This window comes from Salvia miltiorrhiza, chromosome 3 (genome assembly GCF_028751815.1).
Source record: "Salvia miltiorrhiza cultivar Shanhuang (shh) chromosome 3, IMPLAD_Smil_shh, whole genome shotgun sequence".
NCBI classification, from domain to species: domain Eukaryota; kingdom Viridiplantae; phylum Streptophyta; class Magnoliopsida; order Lamiales; family Lamiaceae; genus Salvia; species Salvia miltiorrhiza.
In genome coordinates, this window is record NC_080389.1 from 3,894,132 (window position 1) to 3,909,014 (window position 14,883).

General features: G+C 40.7%; 2 protein-coding genes and 1 long non-coding RNA gene across 3 annotated transcripts; all 3 read left to right on the top strand.

The window, feature by feature from the left end:
- The first annotated feature begins 2,707 nt into the window (after positions 1-2,707).
- LOC131017090 (uncharacterized) lies at positions 2,708-3,630 on the top strand. The gene is made up of 2 exons (XR_009099408.1): positions 2,708-2,836; positions 3,235-3,630. It is a non-coding gene; the product is annotated as an uncharacterized LOC131017090 (long non-coding RNA).
- Positions 3,631-7,464: 3,834 nt separating this feature from the next.
- On the top strand, positions 7,465-8,095 carry LOC131016967 (GDSL esterase/lipase LIP-4-like). The gene is made up of 2 exons (XM_057945819.1): positions 7,465-7,729; positions 7,798-8,095. Exons 1-2 carry the CDS (start codon positions 7,483-7,485, stop codon positions 8,037-8,039), a joined length of 489 nt encoding a protein of 162 aa, XP_057801802.1. The 5' UTR covers positions 7,465-7,482; the 3' UTR covers positions 8,040-8,095.
- Positions 8,096-12,277: 4,182 nt separating this feature from the next.
- On the top strand, positions 12,278-14,095 carry LOC131018121 (GDSL esterase/lipase LIP-4-like). The gene is made up of 5 exons (XM_057946843.1): positions 12,278-12,292; positions 12,370-12,514; positions 13,287-13,426; positions 13,507-13,774; positions 13,861-14,095. The coding sequence occupies exons 1-5, from the start codon at positions 12,278-12,280 to the stop codon at positions 14,040-14,042; spliced, it is 750 nt and encodes a 249-aa protein (XP_057802826.1). The 3' UTR covers positions 14,043-14,095.
- Positions 14,096-14,883: the final 788 nt, after the last annotated feature.

The following is a 14,883-nucleotide window of genomic DNA, read 5'->3' on the forward strand; positions in this document are numbered from 1 at the left end:
CTCACGGGACGGAGGGAGTACATCATTAATGTATTACATAAAAATAAAATTTTAAATACATTATTTCAATACACCCCCTTAATTTGAAATTTCTTTCATAACGTCAAACAATTTTCTCAATCTTCGAAAGTTTCAAATTTCAATGACTGTGAAAATATCTGCAACTTGATCTTAGTCTTCACATAATTAAGTTTCACTTCATTATTGGATATGAGATCTGAAATAAAATGATAGTTGTATGAATGTATTTGCTTCTAACATGGAACAGTTAATTCTTGGCCAATGTTACGACGGACTTATTATCAATGTATATCCGTTGAACCTTCTTATGGCAAGTTGAGTTATTGGAACAAATTTCTTAACCACATAGCATAACATATATACACAAGAGGTAGCTGCAATAAACTCCGCTTCACATGTTGACAGTCATAATATATTATTTCTTTGAATTCCAAGTAAACAGCAAATTTTCTATAAAAAAATATGAATCTGAAAGTACTCTTTCGACTTTTAATATCACCGACTCAATCACTATTAGGGGTGGGAAAAATACTCGATATGTGAATATTCTATTCGAAACAAATCAAAATTTAAAATTTGATTCTGAAAGATACTTCATTCAACCCTCTTCTACCTCTCAGATATATAGTCAATCATCAAAGTAGTTATAACTCGTGAAACACCCAATAGCAATGAGTTAGTCGTCGAGCCTTCAGCACATGCCTTACAATCACAAATAGAAACTACAAATCTGTCCCATGTGACCTAACAAGAAAAGAGAAACGAAAGAGTTGTCACAACTTACAAACCAACCTGTCAAACCCGAAAACCAAATGACTAAATCTCTGATCAATAATTTGGAACTAGCCAGATCTCTACCATTCTCTTTGCCTTTTTTATCAGTCAAACATCCGGTAAGCTAGCTCATCAACACTCTGCATCTGATTAAAAAAGAATAAAGATAGGAGAAGACCAACAAAACAGGCATTTTACCAACGAACAAATGTTTCCAAAGATGATTATAGCTAATGACCAAGTGTGTGCATTTCATGCTACTGATATTACCATGTATCCAAGAGTTCATTCATCTAATTTATGACAAAAGCCCAGCTCGTCACTTCATCTCCATCAGCCACTGCTCAACCTGCACATTTAGAAATATATGCAGGGGCATGTATGCCTAAATATATACATACTTGCATAAAAACTATAAATTGTCATGCTATCATAAACAGTTCAGCAAGAGAGTTTTAGCTAAAAGGCCCAAGCTTACTAAATTCATTTGTGAATATTCTTAAAGTTCTACTGCAGTCTAAGTTCTTTTGTAATCTATCATATCTGAAAGGGGTGGCCACCTCTCAACGGACACTTGACCGACCAATCCGCTCGATGACTCACGGTCACTGGTGTGCACTAGCCCTGACAGGATATCTATCAACTGCTCAGGACCCGAATTCGATTGCATCATTGGCAAAGCTAAAGCAGATAGATATCATACTATAATTGAAACATTTATGGCAAGACAATAGTTGAAATAATTTTCAGTTCATATAATATGGAACGAAATAACTTGCTTAAATGTAACTTTTAAATCATTTGATATATATGAAAGTAAACCTACCTGATAGCAAAACTTTGCTACAGTTCAGTAACCCCTTGACTAGCTCTTACTTTTGCGCTTAACCTTTAATGCGAGAACATAAGGTCAAACCTTAGCTCGATGAAAATTCTCAAATAAATGAGAATGCGTAAAATAAATATGCATGACTCATATTCCTTTAATTATTAATCTAACTATTGGATTAAAGCTCGTCTTATGATATCAGATTATTAATCTTAATTAATCCACCCTTCTTAGGATATTCTAGCCCGCTTACTAATTAACAACATCGTCTCAATTTATCAGTAATTAAAAATAACTGAGTCTAGTTCATCGATTAACAAATCTAGAATTAATCTCTACTTGGGCTCAATAAATAATAGGAGTAGTAAAAGCAGTCCAAATTATTAAAAGAAGTCTAGCATTTTCAGCCCATCAGTCTGGGCCCAAATAATTAAATAATGCTAGCCCATTGCTAATCCATATAAGAACTCCTTAGCCCAAAAAAGAAGCCCAAATTACCATAATTTCGGCCCACTCCTCAAATAACTCTTAGGTCCAATCTAACAACCCATCTCCCATCTCTCTTTCTCACATTCACGGCTGCACACGCAGCCTTCTCCTCTCACCTGAAAACTACCGCCGCGGGTGACCTTCTCCGGCGAGTCGTCGCCTGCCTTCGTCGGCTCTGCTTTCGCCCCTGACTCCACCCCTCTCTCTCTGTTTCTCCTCTGCGATTTCCCTTCCACATTTTACAAATTGAGCCCTAGCTCTTTTCTGGAGTCGCCGCCGTCACCTCGGCTCTGAAAATCCGGTGGCATCGCCGCCTTCTGAAGTCCGACCCATCGTCTGTCCTCTTCTCGACGCCGTTCTTCGGCTTGTGTCGTCTCCTGAAAACTGGCGTCTCTCCTCTCACTTCACAGATGCGAGGCAGAAAGAAGGTGAGCCCTAATTTCCCAAATCAAAAATCGCCGTCACCGAGCAACCGGCGAGCGGGGCCGCTTCTGTCGCCGTTCTGAGGTCCGACGAGGTCGGCTCCTTCCGTCGCTGTCGGTGCTGGGTGAAGGCACCGCGAACCGCCGCTGTTGCTCTTCCGAGCTATGGAGAGTCGACCTGTTATCGCGAAAGGCCGCTGCCTTACTCGACTTCGGGCGAGACAGTAAAAGCTTCACCATCGTTGCTTCCCCTCGGTTTGACGGAACAGGAAGTCACCCCTCTCCCGGTTTACAGAAACAGGTACAGCAAAGTACCTCTCCCCTTTCCCCAAAAATGCTAAGTCAATTCAAACGCTATGATTATTATGCAATATGAATCATCTTCACACCTTATGGATTTCATGATTCTCGTGGAAGGGAAAGAGATTTCTAAAGCTATTGTTCATGAGTCTAGTGAGCTCTTGTTTTTCTATGATCTTGTGTTAGTGAAGTCTGTTGTTTCTATATGGGGAAAATGACTATGTCATTTATGCTTATTCTGAATTCTTTAGAAAATAACATACTTGCTGGATGATATGCAAACTGGATTCGAAATAAGAGAGCTTAGTATATACCTTGTGAGGGTTTAGTGTTGCTCGTTGTTGTTGTTGGATTTAATCCAGTGGATATTTACTGAAAACAATCCCTTAATAAATACAGGTGAACAAGAATGGTAGTGGAGGAATTAAGACAAGGCTTACCTCTTGAAGAAGTGCAAGCAACAGCAAATCAACTCTCTTTCTCTCTCTCATTTCTGGTTTCTAGTGTCCAAGGAAATGAGTGAAGGGAGTTTGTTGGCTGAAATGGTAAAGGATATCGGAGGTGGTGGTTGGCTAAAGAGATAGGGCTGCCATAGGGTGGCTGAAAGACCTCCTAGGTGTACCATTGGCATGGCTGGTACCGTATGGAGTGCCCTAGTGCATAGGCACATCGTTTCTTTTCTTCCATTGCTTTCTTTTTCTTCCTTATTGCTAGCTGATGATGTAATAGTTAGGTTGTAGAAGTAGAAAGTTGTAAAGTCTGATGTGATAAATAAAATCCTTCTGACTTGGTAAATCTGTATATGTAAATTCTGACTTCGGGTCTGCTATATAGCAATGCCTAGCTGATGGTGAAATATAGGGGTGAGCAAAATATCTGAAATCCGAATATCCGATCCGAACCAAATCGAAATTTAAAATTTGGTTCGGATTTTCTGGATTTTCGGATCGGATCGGATTGACTTTTAAGCAAATTTCGGATTTTCGGATCGGATCGGATTGGCACTTTAAAAATTCGAAAAAATCTGAAATCTGAATTATAGTTATAATATAATTAATATTATAATATTATAAATAAATATATATAATTATTAGTTTTTAAATAGTTAAATATTTCTAAATTCTAACCCTATACTCTCATTTTGGTTGATTATAATTTATGGCTTGTTAATTATGACATTAATTTGATTGTAATTATCTAATAGGTTAGGTTGACATTTATTTCGGATTTATCGGATTTTTTCGGTTTTCGGATTTTTGATAACATTTTGAATTTTTTGTTTCACATTTCGGATTTTTCGGTTTGGATTGGATTTTATCCTAAATTTTTCGGATTTTCGGATAATACGGTTTGAATCAGATTGAATTTTAGGAAAATTTCGAATTTTCGGATCGGATCAGGCAAAAATCCGATCCGAAATCCGAATGCTCACCCCTAGTGTAATAGGTAGGTTGTAGAAGTAGAAAGTTGTAAAGTGTGATTTGATAAATAAAATCCTTCTGACTTGGTAAATCTGTATGTGTAAATTCTATCTTCGGGTCTGCTATATAGCGATGCCTCATTATAAAAATCTCTGCAACATCTAATTTAATTCGTTCTATAAGTCGGAAATAAATAACGGCTTCAAGAAAATAATGGAAATATATATATGTGTAACCGTTTAATATAAAAATAATAATTTGACTTTGTTAAGTCAGTTATTAATCTGGAAAATCAATCATCGATTGTCCAGTAAATGAATCGCGGCCGTCTCACGCGAAAACATCTAATTCAGAATCTGAGCTGAATTAACTTAATATTAATAATTGGATTAATAAAATTGAAAGATACAATAAAAAAGGGTAAATATCAGTTTTTGGCTCATCGTTTGAGCGTTTTCTCAAAAATATCTCATCCTAAGCATATTTACAAAACAATACTCATCGTTTCATTTTTTTTTTATTTGTGGCCCACAAAAATAATCCAGCGACCGGATTTTGACGTGTCCAACCAAACGCCATGTTGGCATACACGTGTAATTAAATAAAAAAAAAACTAATGAAAATCCACTAAGTCAAAATCACATCTCCAGTGTTGAAGAAAAGAAAACGTTTTCTTCATCTCCTCTGTCACCCCTTTCCCTCTCCCATCTCCTCCGCCGCCTCTTCCCCTCTCCTCTTCCCCTTCCCCTCTCAAATCTTGTGCCACACACTCGAATCCTACGCTTCGAGCGAGGCCAACCACCTCGACCTCGTTGGTCAACCGCGGCGATCTAGATTTGGAAATAAGGAGCGTCCGAGGCCGGTGGTGGCCGCGCGCCGACGCGGACTCCTCTCCAAGGAGTAGGCGCTGCGTAGAAGCTTCTTGAAGTTTCAAGCGGAGAAGGTGGAGAACGGGGAGGCCAACGATCATTCCCAGCGAAGAGCGGGACGAGCACGTCGGTGATGCTGTGGAAGTGGTTTTCGGCGTGTGCGCCGATGGAGAAGAGGATGCCCGGGGCGACGAGGGTTTGGGTGCGACGAGGGAGTTTGTCAGCTGCCTTGATTTGGAAAGCAGAGACGGTGGTCATGGCGGCGATGTCGTATTTTCGGGGGTGGGGCTTTACTGTGATGGAGGTCGGGTGGTGGTTTGAAGGTGGTATGAAAATGGTGGATGAGGCGCCGTGGATGTGTACGTCGTCGTTTAATTAGTACACATCGAGTTTGAGTGTTTTCTGCCCAATTCCCCTCATCCCCATGGAAGTCATCGTCTTCATCATCTTTAGAGTTTTCTTGGAAGTTTTTGGGGGTGTTGAAGTAGATTTGAAGGGGGCAGATGAGGGGATCCGATGGTGGCAGGGGCAGCGGTGGGGGATATCTGGCAGGGGTACATCTGGCAAGGGGGATATCCGGCAGCGGTAGCGGTGGGGATCCGGCAAGGGCAGGTGTAGTGATTGGAATTAGTTTTTTTTTCTTTTTTTTAATTACACGTGTATGTTAACATGGCGTTTGGCCAGACACGTCAAAATCCGGTCACCGGATTATTTTTGTGGGCCATAAATAAGCAAAAAATGAAACGATAGGTATAGTTTTGTAAATATGCCTAGGATAGGATATTTTTGAGAAAACGTCCAAACGATGGGCCAAAAACTGATATTTATCCTAAAAAAAATACTCCCTCCGTCCACGAAAAAGTTCCTCATTTGGGTGCCGGCACGGATACTAAGAAAGCTGATAAAGTTGTTTTGAATGGGCTAAAAATTACAATAGATGTAGTTCTAATGACATTGATTAGTTTGTTAATATTTTCTTATCTTTTAGTTGTTGAGAGTTTAAACGATCCTATTCTTTATTGAGTTCGATTTTAATGTTAAAGACTAGTATATATATTTAATTTTTATGCCTATTTTAATTCTTGCGTTTTTTTTTTTAACATATTCATTCTTGTTTTTTTATGCCTATTTTAATGTTAAAGACTATTTAATTTTTATTTTATTGTATAATTGTAGAGAAATCAATTGATTAGTTGGCACTAATATATAAAAATAAAATTAAATTTACTTTAATTTATCAAAATATAAATATAAAAATTATTATCCACACATATATTATGTGTGGTTTAAAAAATTAATAGAGGTGCACACCAAATATAAAAATAAACTTCATTAAATAAAATAAAACTTAAAAAAGAATTACCACCATATAATAAATGTTACAAATAAATTTTCTGCTACATATTTTAAAGAAACAATAGGGCCGGATGGCCCTATTGGTGATTGAAACTTAAATTTTGTCCACAAAATTTAAAATATCAATATTTGGCCATTTTTTATGTGTTCTACCTAATCTACCCTTTAACCCAATAGATCCAACAACTTCCTTTGACCCGGATCCAGATTTAGGGATTAACCCATGCCTTGTCTACCCTCTAGACCCCCAACTCCACCCACCCCCCCACCCACCCACGCCCACCCCCCGACCACCCCCCCCAAGCCAAATTTTTTTTTTTTTTTACTTCCCCTGCTTGTCTACCCCCCAGACCCCCGACCCCACCCACCCCCCCAAGCCAAAATTTTTTTTTTTTTTACTTCCCCTGCTTGTCTACCCCCCAGACCCCCGACCCCACCCACCCCCCCCAACCACCCACCCCCAAGCCAATTTTTTTTTTACTTCCCCTGCCTTGTCTACCCCCAGACCCCCGACCCCACCCACCCCCCCCACCACCCACCCCAAGCCAATAATTTTTTTTTTTTACTCCCACTGCCCTGCCTACCCCCTGACCCCCGACCCTACCCCCCACCCCCCCCCCACCCACCCTCAAGTCAAAAAGAACTTTTTAAACACTTCCCCTAGGGTTTAGATTATCCATTTAGGGTTTAGATTATCCATTTAGGGTTTAAATGTTCCATTTAGGGTTTAGATGATGCTGTTGTTTCTATATTTGTTCTGCATGTTTGGCACTTATAGCACTAATAGTGCCATAAGTGCTAAAAAGACCATTTTACTTTATTTTATTTTGGATTTTCGTTGGCACTTATGGCACTATTAGTGCCATAAGTGCCATAAAATAAAATAATAAAGTAAAATTTTTTGGCTTGTAGTGCTTTTTAAACAAGATGTGAGTAATGTTTTTAAGCCATCGCATTCTCTCCTTTAGCATCTATCCTTTTCAGCTGAAAAAAACAAGAAAATGTATCATTCTAGCAAATTCTCCCTTCCTCTCGTGTGCTTCTTTTTCCTTGGCTTCGGCACTACCACGGCGACGGCGGCCGCTTGCAGCAACAAACCACTAATATTCAACTTCGGAGACTCCAACAGCGACACCGGTGGCACTTCCGTTCTTGCAGGGGTGGAGCTCGAGTTCCCGGAGGGGCGAACATTCTTTCACGAGCCAACCAGCCGTGCAAGCGATGGTCGCCTCATCCTCGACTTTTTATGTGAGTTTCCCTCCTCAACTCAGTACATGTTATATTTATAACTAATTGTGACGATGGTGCGTGTGTAGGCGAGAGTCTGGAGACGAAGTTCTTGACCCCGTATCTGGAGCTCTTCACTCCGGACTTCTCAAACGGCGTCAACTTCGCCTTGGGCAGTGCCGACTCTCGCCTAGAAAGTGCCAGCCTCAGCCACAATCCAGTTGCGTACACGCTGGGGAACGAAATCGCCGAATTCAGTCGGTTTCGAAACGTCTCCATTCGCCGCGGCTCTCTTGGTAATCAAGCAGGCCGTTCATGCTTAATTAATTGATAATTAAGGTGAACTCATGGATTAATGTAATAACTACTTGGGTTTGAAATTGTTGTGGACAGATGTTAGTAAAAAAATGGAAGTAGGCTGCCACCAACCTTCTTCACCAACCACCTCCACCATTTGCCACCTACCACCATCTGCCACCTACCACCTCTCATCCCCTATAAAATCCTTCCTCGCAGCAGCATCACAACACACCAAATACAACTATCAAACAAAGCTTTCAGCTAAGAAAGATAGAGAGAGAAATAGAGAGAGAAAATTCTTGTGAGAGAAAACTTCAGTGTCGAAGTTATACACGAGTGATAAAAGTGAGTTGAGAGATAGCCTCTGCGTAGGCATATACAAAATACAGTGTGGTATTTTTTGTTGTACTCCTCCTTTTGAGATTCTCTAATATATTGGTGTGGGTCCGTGGACGTAGGCAGTTTGGCCGAACCACGTTAAAAATATCGGTGTCATTTTTTTTCTCGTTTCATATCGGTCGATATCCAAAATTTTGCGTCACACTAGATCCAGGGCGGAATTAGTTGAGTCTATTTCCTAACAACTGGTATCAGAGCCACGTTGGTGGCGAAATTTTTTTTTCTTGCGCTGGTACTATTCACGTGAATAGTGAATTCGTGAATAGTAAATTTTGCGAACAGTGTTTCGTGCGCAACGGTAATTATTCTTTTAAAATTCTTAGTATGCTCTGTGGTTGCAGTGTAAACTGAACCTCCACATCAGAAACGAATTTTTTGAGAAAATTATCGTGTTTTTTGATCGAGTGGGAGCAATGTCGACAGACGATAAAATTTCCAAAATGGAGAAATTCAATGGTGTGAATTTTGGATTTTGGAAAATGCAAATGGAGGATTACTTGTACCAGAAGGACCTGTATAAGCCCTTGAAGGAAAAGCCAGTGGATATGAAGGACGACGAGTGGGAGGTGCTTGATCGAAAAGCACTCGGCGCAATCAGACTGACCTTATCAAAGTCAGTCGCCTTCAACATAAAGCATGAGAAGACAACAGCGTCTCTCATGAAAGCTTTATCCAGCATGTACGAGCAGCCGTCTGCAGCAAATAAAGTTCATTTGATCAAGAAATTGTTCAATATGAAAATGACGGAGAGCGGAAGATTTGGAGAACATTTGAACGAGTTCAACGAAGTGACGGACCAACTTACCACGGTGGACATCAAATTCGATGATGAGGTCCGAGCTTTGTTAATTCTTGGGCAGTTACCTGAGAGCTGGAATGGCACAGTTACGGCCATTAGCAGCTCTGCCGGTAAGTCCAAAATGAAGTTCGATGATGTCGTGAGCATGATCTTAACCGAGGAGATCCGGAGGCAGTCAGATGTAGTCTCCACTTCAGGTGCCGCTTTAAATGCAGAAAGCAGAGGCAGAAACTCAAACAGAAGTCAAGGGCGTGGACGGAGCAAGTCAAGGAATGGCAGGCAGAGCTCCAGGATCCACAAGAATTCCAACAAATCAAAGTCTGTTGAATGTTGGAACTGTGGTCAGGTCGGACACTACAGAACGCAGTGTAAAGTACCTTCAAAGGGAAACGAGACAAAGACCGAAGCCAATGTTGTGGCTGAAGAAGAAGGCGATGCCTTGATATGTTCCATGGAGAAAAGGGCCGAGTATTGGGTCATAGACTCTGGAGCATCTTTCCATGCCACCTCGAATCGAAATTCCTTCATAAATTACATGTCGGGAAATTTCGGAGAAGTATATCTTGGAGATGATCATCCATGCAGCGTGGTGGGCATAGGAGAAGTACAGATCAAACTCAATGGATCTGTATGGAAATTGAAGGACGTGAGACACATTCCAGAGTTGAGGAAGAACTTGATCTCCGTCAAGCAATTGTCAAGAGAAGGATGTGATACACACTTCTCTGGTGATTATTGGAAAATCACTAAGGGCGCAATGATTCTTGCACGTGGCAAGGATACTGGAAGCCTATACACAACGATGAATGCGTGTGTGATAATTGCGGTTGCTGATAGCAAGAAGAATGCAAATCTGTGGCACCAAAGACTTGGGCACATGAGCCAGAAAGGGCTCAAGTATATGCATTCGAAAGGGAAACTACTAGAGCTTCAGTCTGTTGATATAGACTTTTGCGAAAGTTGTATCTACGGGAAGCAGAAGAAGGTGAGTTTCAAAACCAGTGGTAGAACTCCGAAGCAAGTAAAGCTTGAGTTAGTCCACACAGATGTTTGGGGCCCAGCAGCAGTTTCATCCAATGGCGGAAAGTCTTACTTTGTGACTTTCATCGATGACCACTCGAGAAAAGTGTGGGTTTACTTCTTGAGACACAAGTCAGAGGTGTTTGAGGCGTTCAAGAAGTGGAAGGCCATGGTGGAAAATGAAACTGGCTTACGGATAAAGAAGTTGAGATCCGATAATGGTGGAGAATACGAAGATATGGCGTTCAAGAAATTTTGTTACCAGGATGGCATCAAGTTAGAAAGGACGTTGCCAGGGACACCACAATAAAATGGAGTTGCAGAACGCATGAACCGGACGTTGACAGAAAGAGCTAGGAGCATGAGGATACATGCAGGACTGCCAACACAATTTTGGGCAGAAGCTGTCAACACAGCGGCATATCTCGTTAACCATGGGCCATCTGTACCATTGGAGTACAGAATACCTGAGGAAGTTTGGAGCGGCAAAGAAATTAAACTTTCTCACTTGAAAGTATTTGGTTGTGTCGCGTATGTACACATTAGTGATAATGCCAGGAGTAAGCTCGACTCCAAATCACTAAAATGTACTTTCATTGGATATGGTGGAGATGAGTTCGGGTACCGTTTTTGGGATGACAAAAACAGGAAGGTCATTCGAAGCAGGAATGTCATATTCAATGAAAATGTGATGTACAAGGACAGGAATGCAGTGCAGTCCACCGACACAACAAGTGACGATCCAACATACGTTGATCCAGATGATACTGAAGAGTGCAGTACATCAAAGCAAACAGATGAAGGTTTGCAGACGGAGGAGCCCAACTCTGAGGCTGATCCACCACAGTCTCCAGTTCCAGCTCCAACTCCTATACCCAGGAGGTCATCTCGACCTCATGTTCCAAACAGGAAGTACATGAATCAAATGTTACTGACCGATGCTGGTGAACCTGAATTCTATGAAGAAGCATGTCAAGTCGGAGATTCTGTCAAGTGGGAGCTTGCAATGAAAGAAGAGATAAAATCTCTTATCACTAATATGACGTGGGAACTAGTTGAGTTGCCCAAAGGAAAGAAAGCTCTACACAACAAATGGGTGTACAGAATCAAAGAAGAGCATGATGGTTCAAAGCGATATAAGGCAAGATTGGTAGTCAAAGGTTTCCAACAGGAAGAAGGAATTGACTACACAGATATCTTTGCTCCGGTTGTAAAGTTGACAACAATCCGGTCGGTCCTGAGTATTGTCGCAACGGAGGACTTGCATCTAGAGCAGTTAGATGTGAAAACTGCTTTCCTCAATGGTGACTTAGAGGAGGAAATATACATGCAACAACCAGATGGATTCTCTGTCAAAGGAAAGGAGAAGCTGGTGTGCAAGTTGAAAAAGAGCCTGTATGGCTTGAAGCAAGCTCCGAAGCAATGGTACAAGAAGTTTGATGGATTCATGCAGAAAAATGGCTACATGAAGTGCAATGCTGACCATTGTTGTTACTTCAAGAGGTTCAAGTCCAGCTATATCATCTTGCTACTATATGTTGATGACATGTTAGTAGCCGGCTCAGACTTGAACGAAATCAAGAAGTTGAAAAGGCAGCTTTCAGCGGAGTTCGAGATGAAGGACTTAGGAGAAGCAAAGCAAATTCTCGGGATGAGAATTTACAGAGACAAGCAAAAAGGTGTTTTGCAGTTGTCTCAGGCCAACTACGTCAATCGAATCTTGCAAAGATTCAACATGAGCAGTGCTAAGCCGGTTAGCTCAGCATTAGCTAACCATTTCCGCCTATCCAAAGAGCACTCTCCAAAGACTAAGGAGGAAAGAGACTTCATGGCTAAAATTCCTTACGCCTCAGCCATTGGAAGTCTGATGTATGCCATGGTCTGTACTAGACCAGATATCGCTCATGCAGTGGGAGTTGTGAGCAGATTTATGGCAAATCCAGGAAAGCAGCATTGGGAAGCAGTAAAGTGGATATTGAGATATCTACGTGGATCTACTGATAGATGCTTATGCTTTCGATGAGGTGATGTAGCACTACAAGGTTTTGTAGATGCAGATTTTGCCGGTGAGGTAGATCGCAGGAGAAGCACTACCGGTTATGTCTTTACTGTTAGCACGACTGCTGTTAGTTGGATCTCGCAGATACAAAAGATTGTTGCTTTATCCACTACAGAAGCAGATTACGTGGCAATCACCGAGGCTAGCAAAGAAATGATCTGGTTACAAGGGTTGTTGGCAGAATTGGGTTTTGATCAGACGAAGAATGTCTTGCACAGCGATAGTCAGAGTGCGATACATCTGGCAAAGAATTCAGCATTTCATTCTAGAACAAAGCATATTGGACTTCGTTATCATTTCATCAGATCTCTGTTGGAGGATGAGGTGTTAATACTTGAAAAGATCCAAGGAGCTCAAAATCCAGCCGACATGCTTACAAAGGCAGTAACCATTGATAAATTGAAGTTGTGCTCAGCTTCAATTGGTTTGCTAGAATGACAAAGACAGAAAGGCTGTTGCGTTGATCGAGGTGTGAAGACAGATTGAAATCAGTCTTCAAGTGGGAGATTGTTAGTAAAAAAATGGAAGTAGGCTGCCACCAACCTTCTTCACCAACCACCTCCACCATTTGCCACCTACCACCATCTGCCACCTACCACCTCTCATCCCCTATAAAATCCTTCCTCGCAGCAGCATCACAACACACCAAATACAACTATCAAACAAAGCTTTCAGCTAAGAAAGATAGAGAGAGAAATAGAGAGAGAAAATTCTTGTGAGAGAAAACTTCAGTGTGGAAGTTATACACGAGTGATAAAAGTGAGTTGAGAGATAGCCTCTGCGTAGGCATATACAAAATACAGTGTGGTATTTTTTGTTGTACTCCTCCTTTTGAGATTCTCTAATATATTGGTGTGGGTCCGTGGACGTAGGCAGTTTGGCCGAACCATGTTAAAAATATCGGTGTCATTTTTTTTCTCGTTTCATATCGGTCGATATCCAAAATTTTGCGTCACACTAGATCCAGGGCGGAATTAGTTGAGTCTAATTCCTAACAACAGATGCAGGGCAGGTGAAATCTGCTCTCTTCATGTTGGATATCGGCCAAAACGATATCTATTACGACAGCAATGCCCTAACTCCCCAACAAGTGCTCGAAAGAGTCCCCAGAATCGTCTCCAACATTGGGGAGGCTATGCAGGTTAACTCATTAAATAATCTCTCTTGCTAATTAATATAACTTTAACTATAACCTAATATTTTTCTCTTTTCTTCATGCAGAAGCTATACCAGCTGGGTGGGAGAAATTTCTGGGTGCACAACACGGGGCCGTTGGGCTGTTTGCCTGCCATCGTAGCCCGCATAAATGCATCCACGGTGGTGGACGACTACGGCTGCGTTTCCGACAGGAACAAAGCAGCTGCCGCCTTCAACTCCCAGCTTGCGCGTCTCTGTCGGGAGCTGCAGTCGGAGATGAGCGACGCCACCATCGTCTACGTCGACGTCTACTCCATCAAGCTGGACTTGATCGTCAACGCGACATCCTATGGTTAATTAGAACGTTTTTATAGTATATAATATCATTTTGTAATTAATTCATATATAACGATTATTAATTAATTGTGATCGATGCAGGGTTCGAGAATCCCTTCGTGGAGTGCAAGCGTAAGGGGCAGAGTGTGTGCCCGGAGGGATCGCGCTATGTGAACTGGGATGGATTTCATTACACAGACGCGGCTAATATGTTGGTTGCGTCTAAAATACTCTCCACCAATTTCTCTACTCCTCCACTTCCATTTCATTTTTTTTGCAATTAATCTACTCTGGTTAGTCTCCACTAAATTTGTAATAATCCTCCGGCTTGCATTGGATTGAGTCATGCTTCATATGGAAAATCAATAATGAGTCAGGGGATTTTTTAGGACAATAACTTATGTTGATTTGGAAATTAGGACAAAAACTTTTGGATTTGTAAAAATAGGACACTAATTTTTTTTTGAGTAAAAATAGGACACTAATTAATAAGTGTCGTAAAAATAGGACATTTCTCGGCCAATAATTGGCCGAAAAATGTCCTGCGGATGCAACACTTATGAATTTACACACAAGCCTTCAAAAATAGTCAACAATAACAATAGAGTTGGTTGTGAATTCACAATCAGATCTATGAATTCACAACTAGCAATAGAGTTGGTTGTGAATTCGAGATTTAAAACTCAAATTCACAATTAACACTAGTAATTCAGTGTGAATTCATCAAATTGGTTGTGAATTCTAATTTTAAAACTTGAATTTATAATCACAACAACTAGTTATGAATTTGAGCTTTAAAACTCGAATTCACAACCAACACTAACGATTCAATTGTGAATTTCAATTTTAGTTGTGAATTCATAGATCTGATTGTGAATTCAATAATATTAAGCTGTGAATCCATAAATCTGATAGTGAGTTCAAGAACATTAAATTGAAAATTTATAGATCTCGATATAGCATAAATAGCATTAATGTCCTTGTCACCATAAACGTATACATGTAGCATTTACTATGGCCAACTCTACATTTATACGTTTATTTTTTATGGATTTAATCTTGTTACTATATTATGCAAATGATTAATGAACTGTTGTTAACTAAATTGATTCCTAGCTTGCTCAT

Excerpts from the sequence above, each read along its gene's own strand:
- LOC131016967 (XM_057945819.1), top strand. The coding sequence starts at position 7,483 with ATGTATCATTCTAGCAAATTCTCCCTTCCTCTCGTGTGCTTCTTTTTC. Across the intron at positions 7,730-7,797 it reads CCTCATCCTCGACTTTTTAT|GCGAGAGTCTGGAGACGAAG; the intron begins GTGAGTTTCCCT and ends GTGCGTGTGTAG.
- LOC131018121 (XM_057946843.1), top strand. Across the intron at positions 12,515-13,286 it reads CTTGCACAGCGATAGTCAGA|ATGCAGGGCAGGTGAAATCT; the intron begins GTGCGATACATC and ends TCCTAACAACAG. Across the intron at positions 13,427-13,506 it reads ACATTGGGGAGGCTATGCAG|AAGCTATACCAGCTGGGTGG; the intron begins GTTAACTCATTA and ends TTCTTCATGCAG.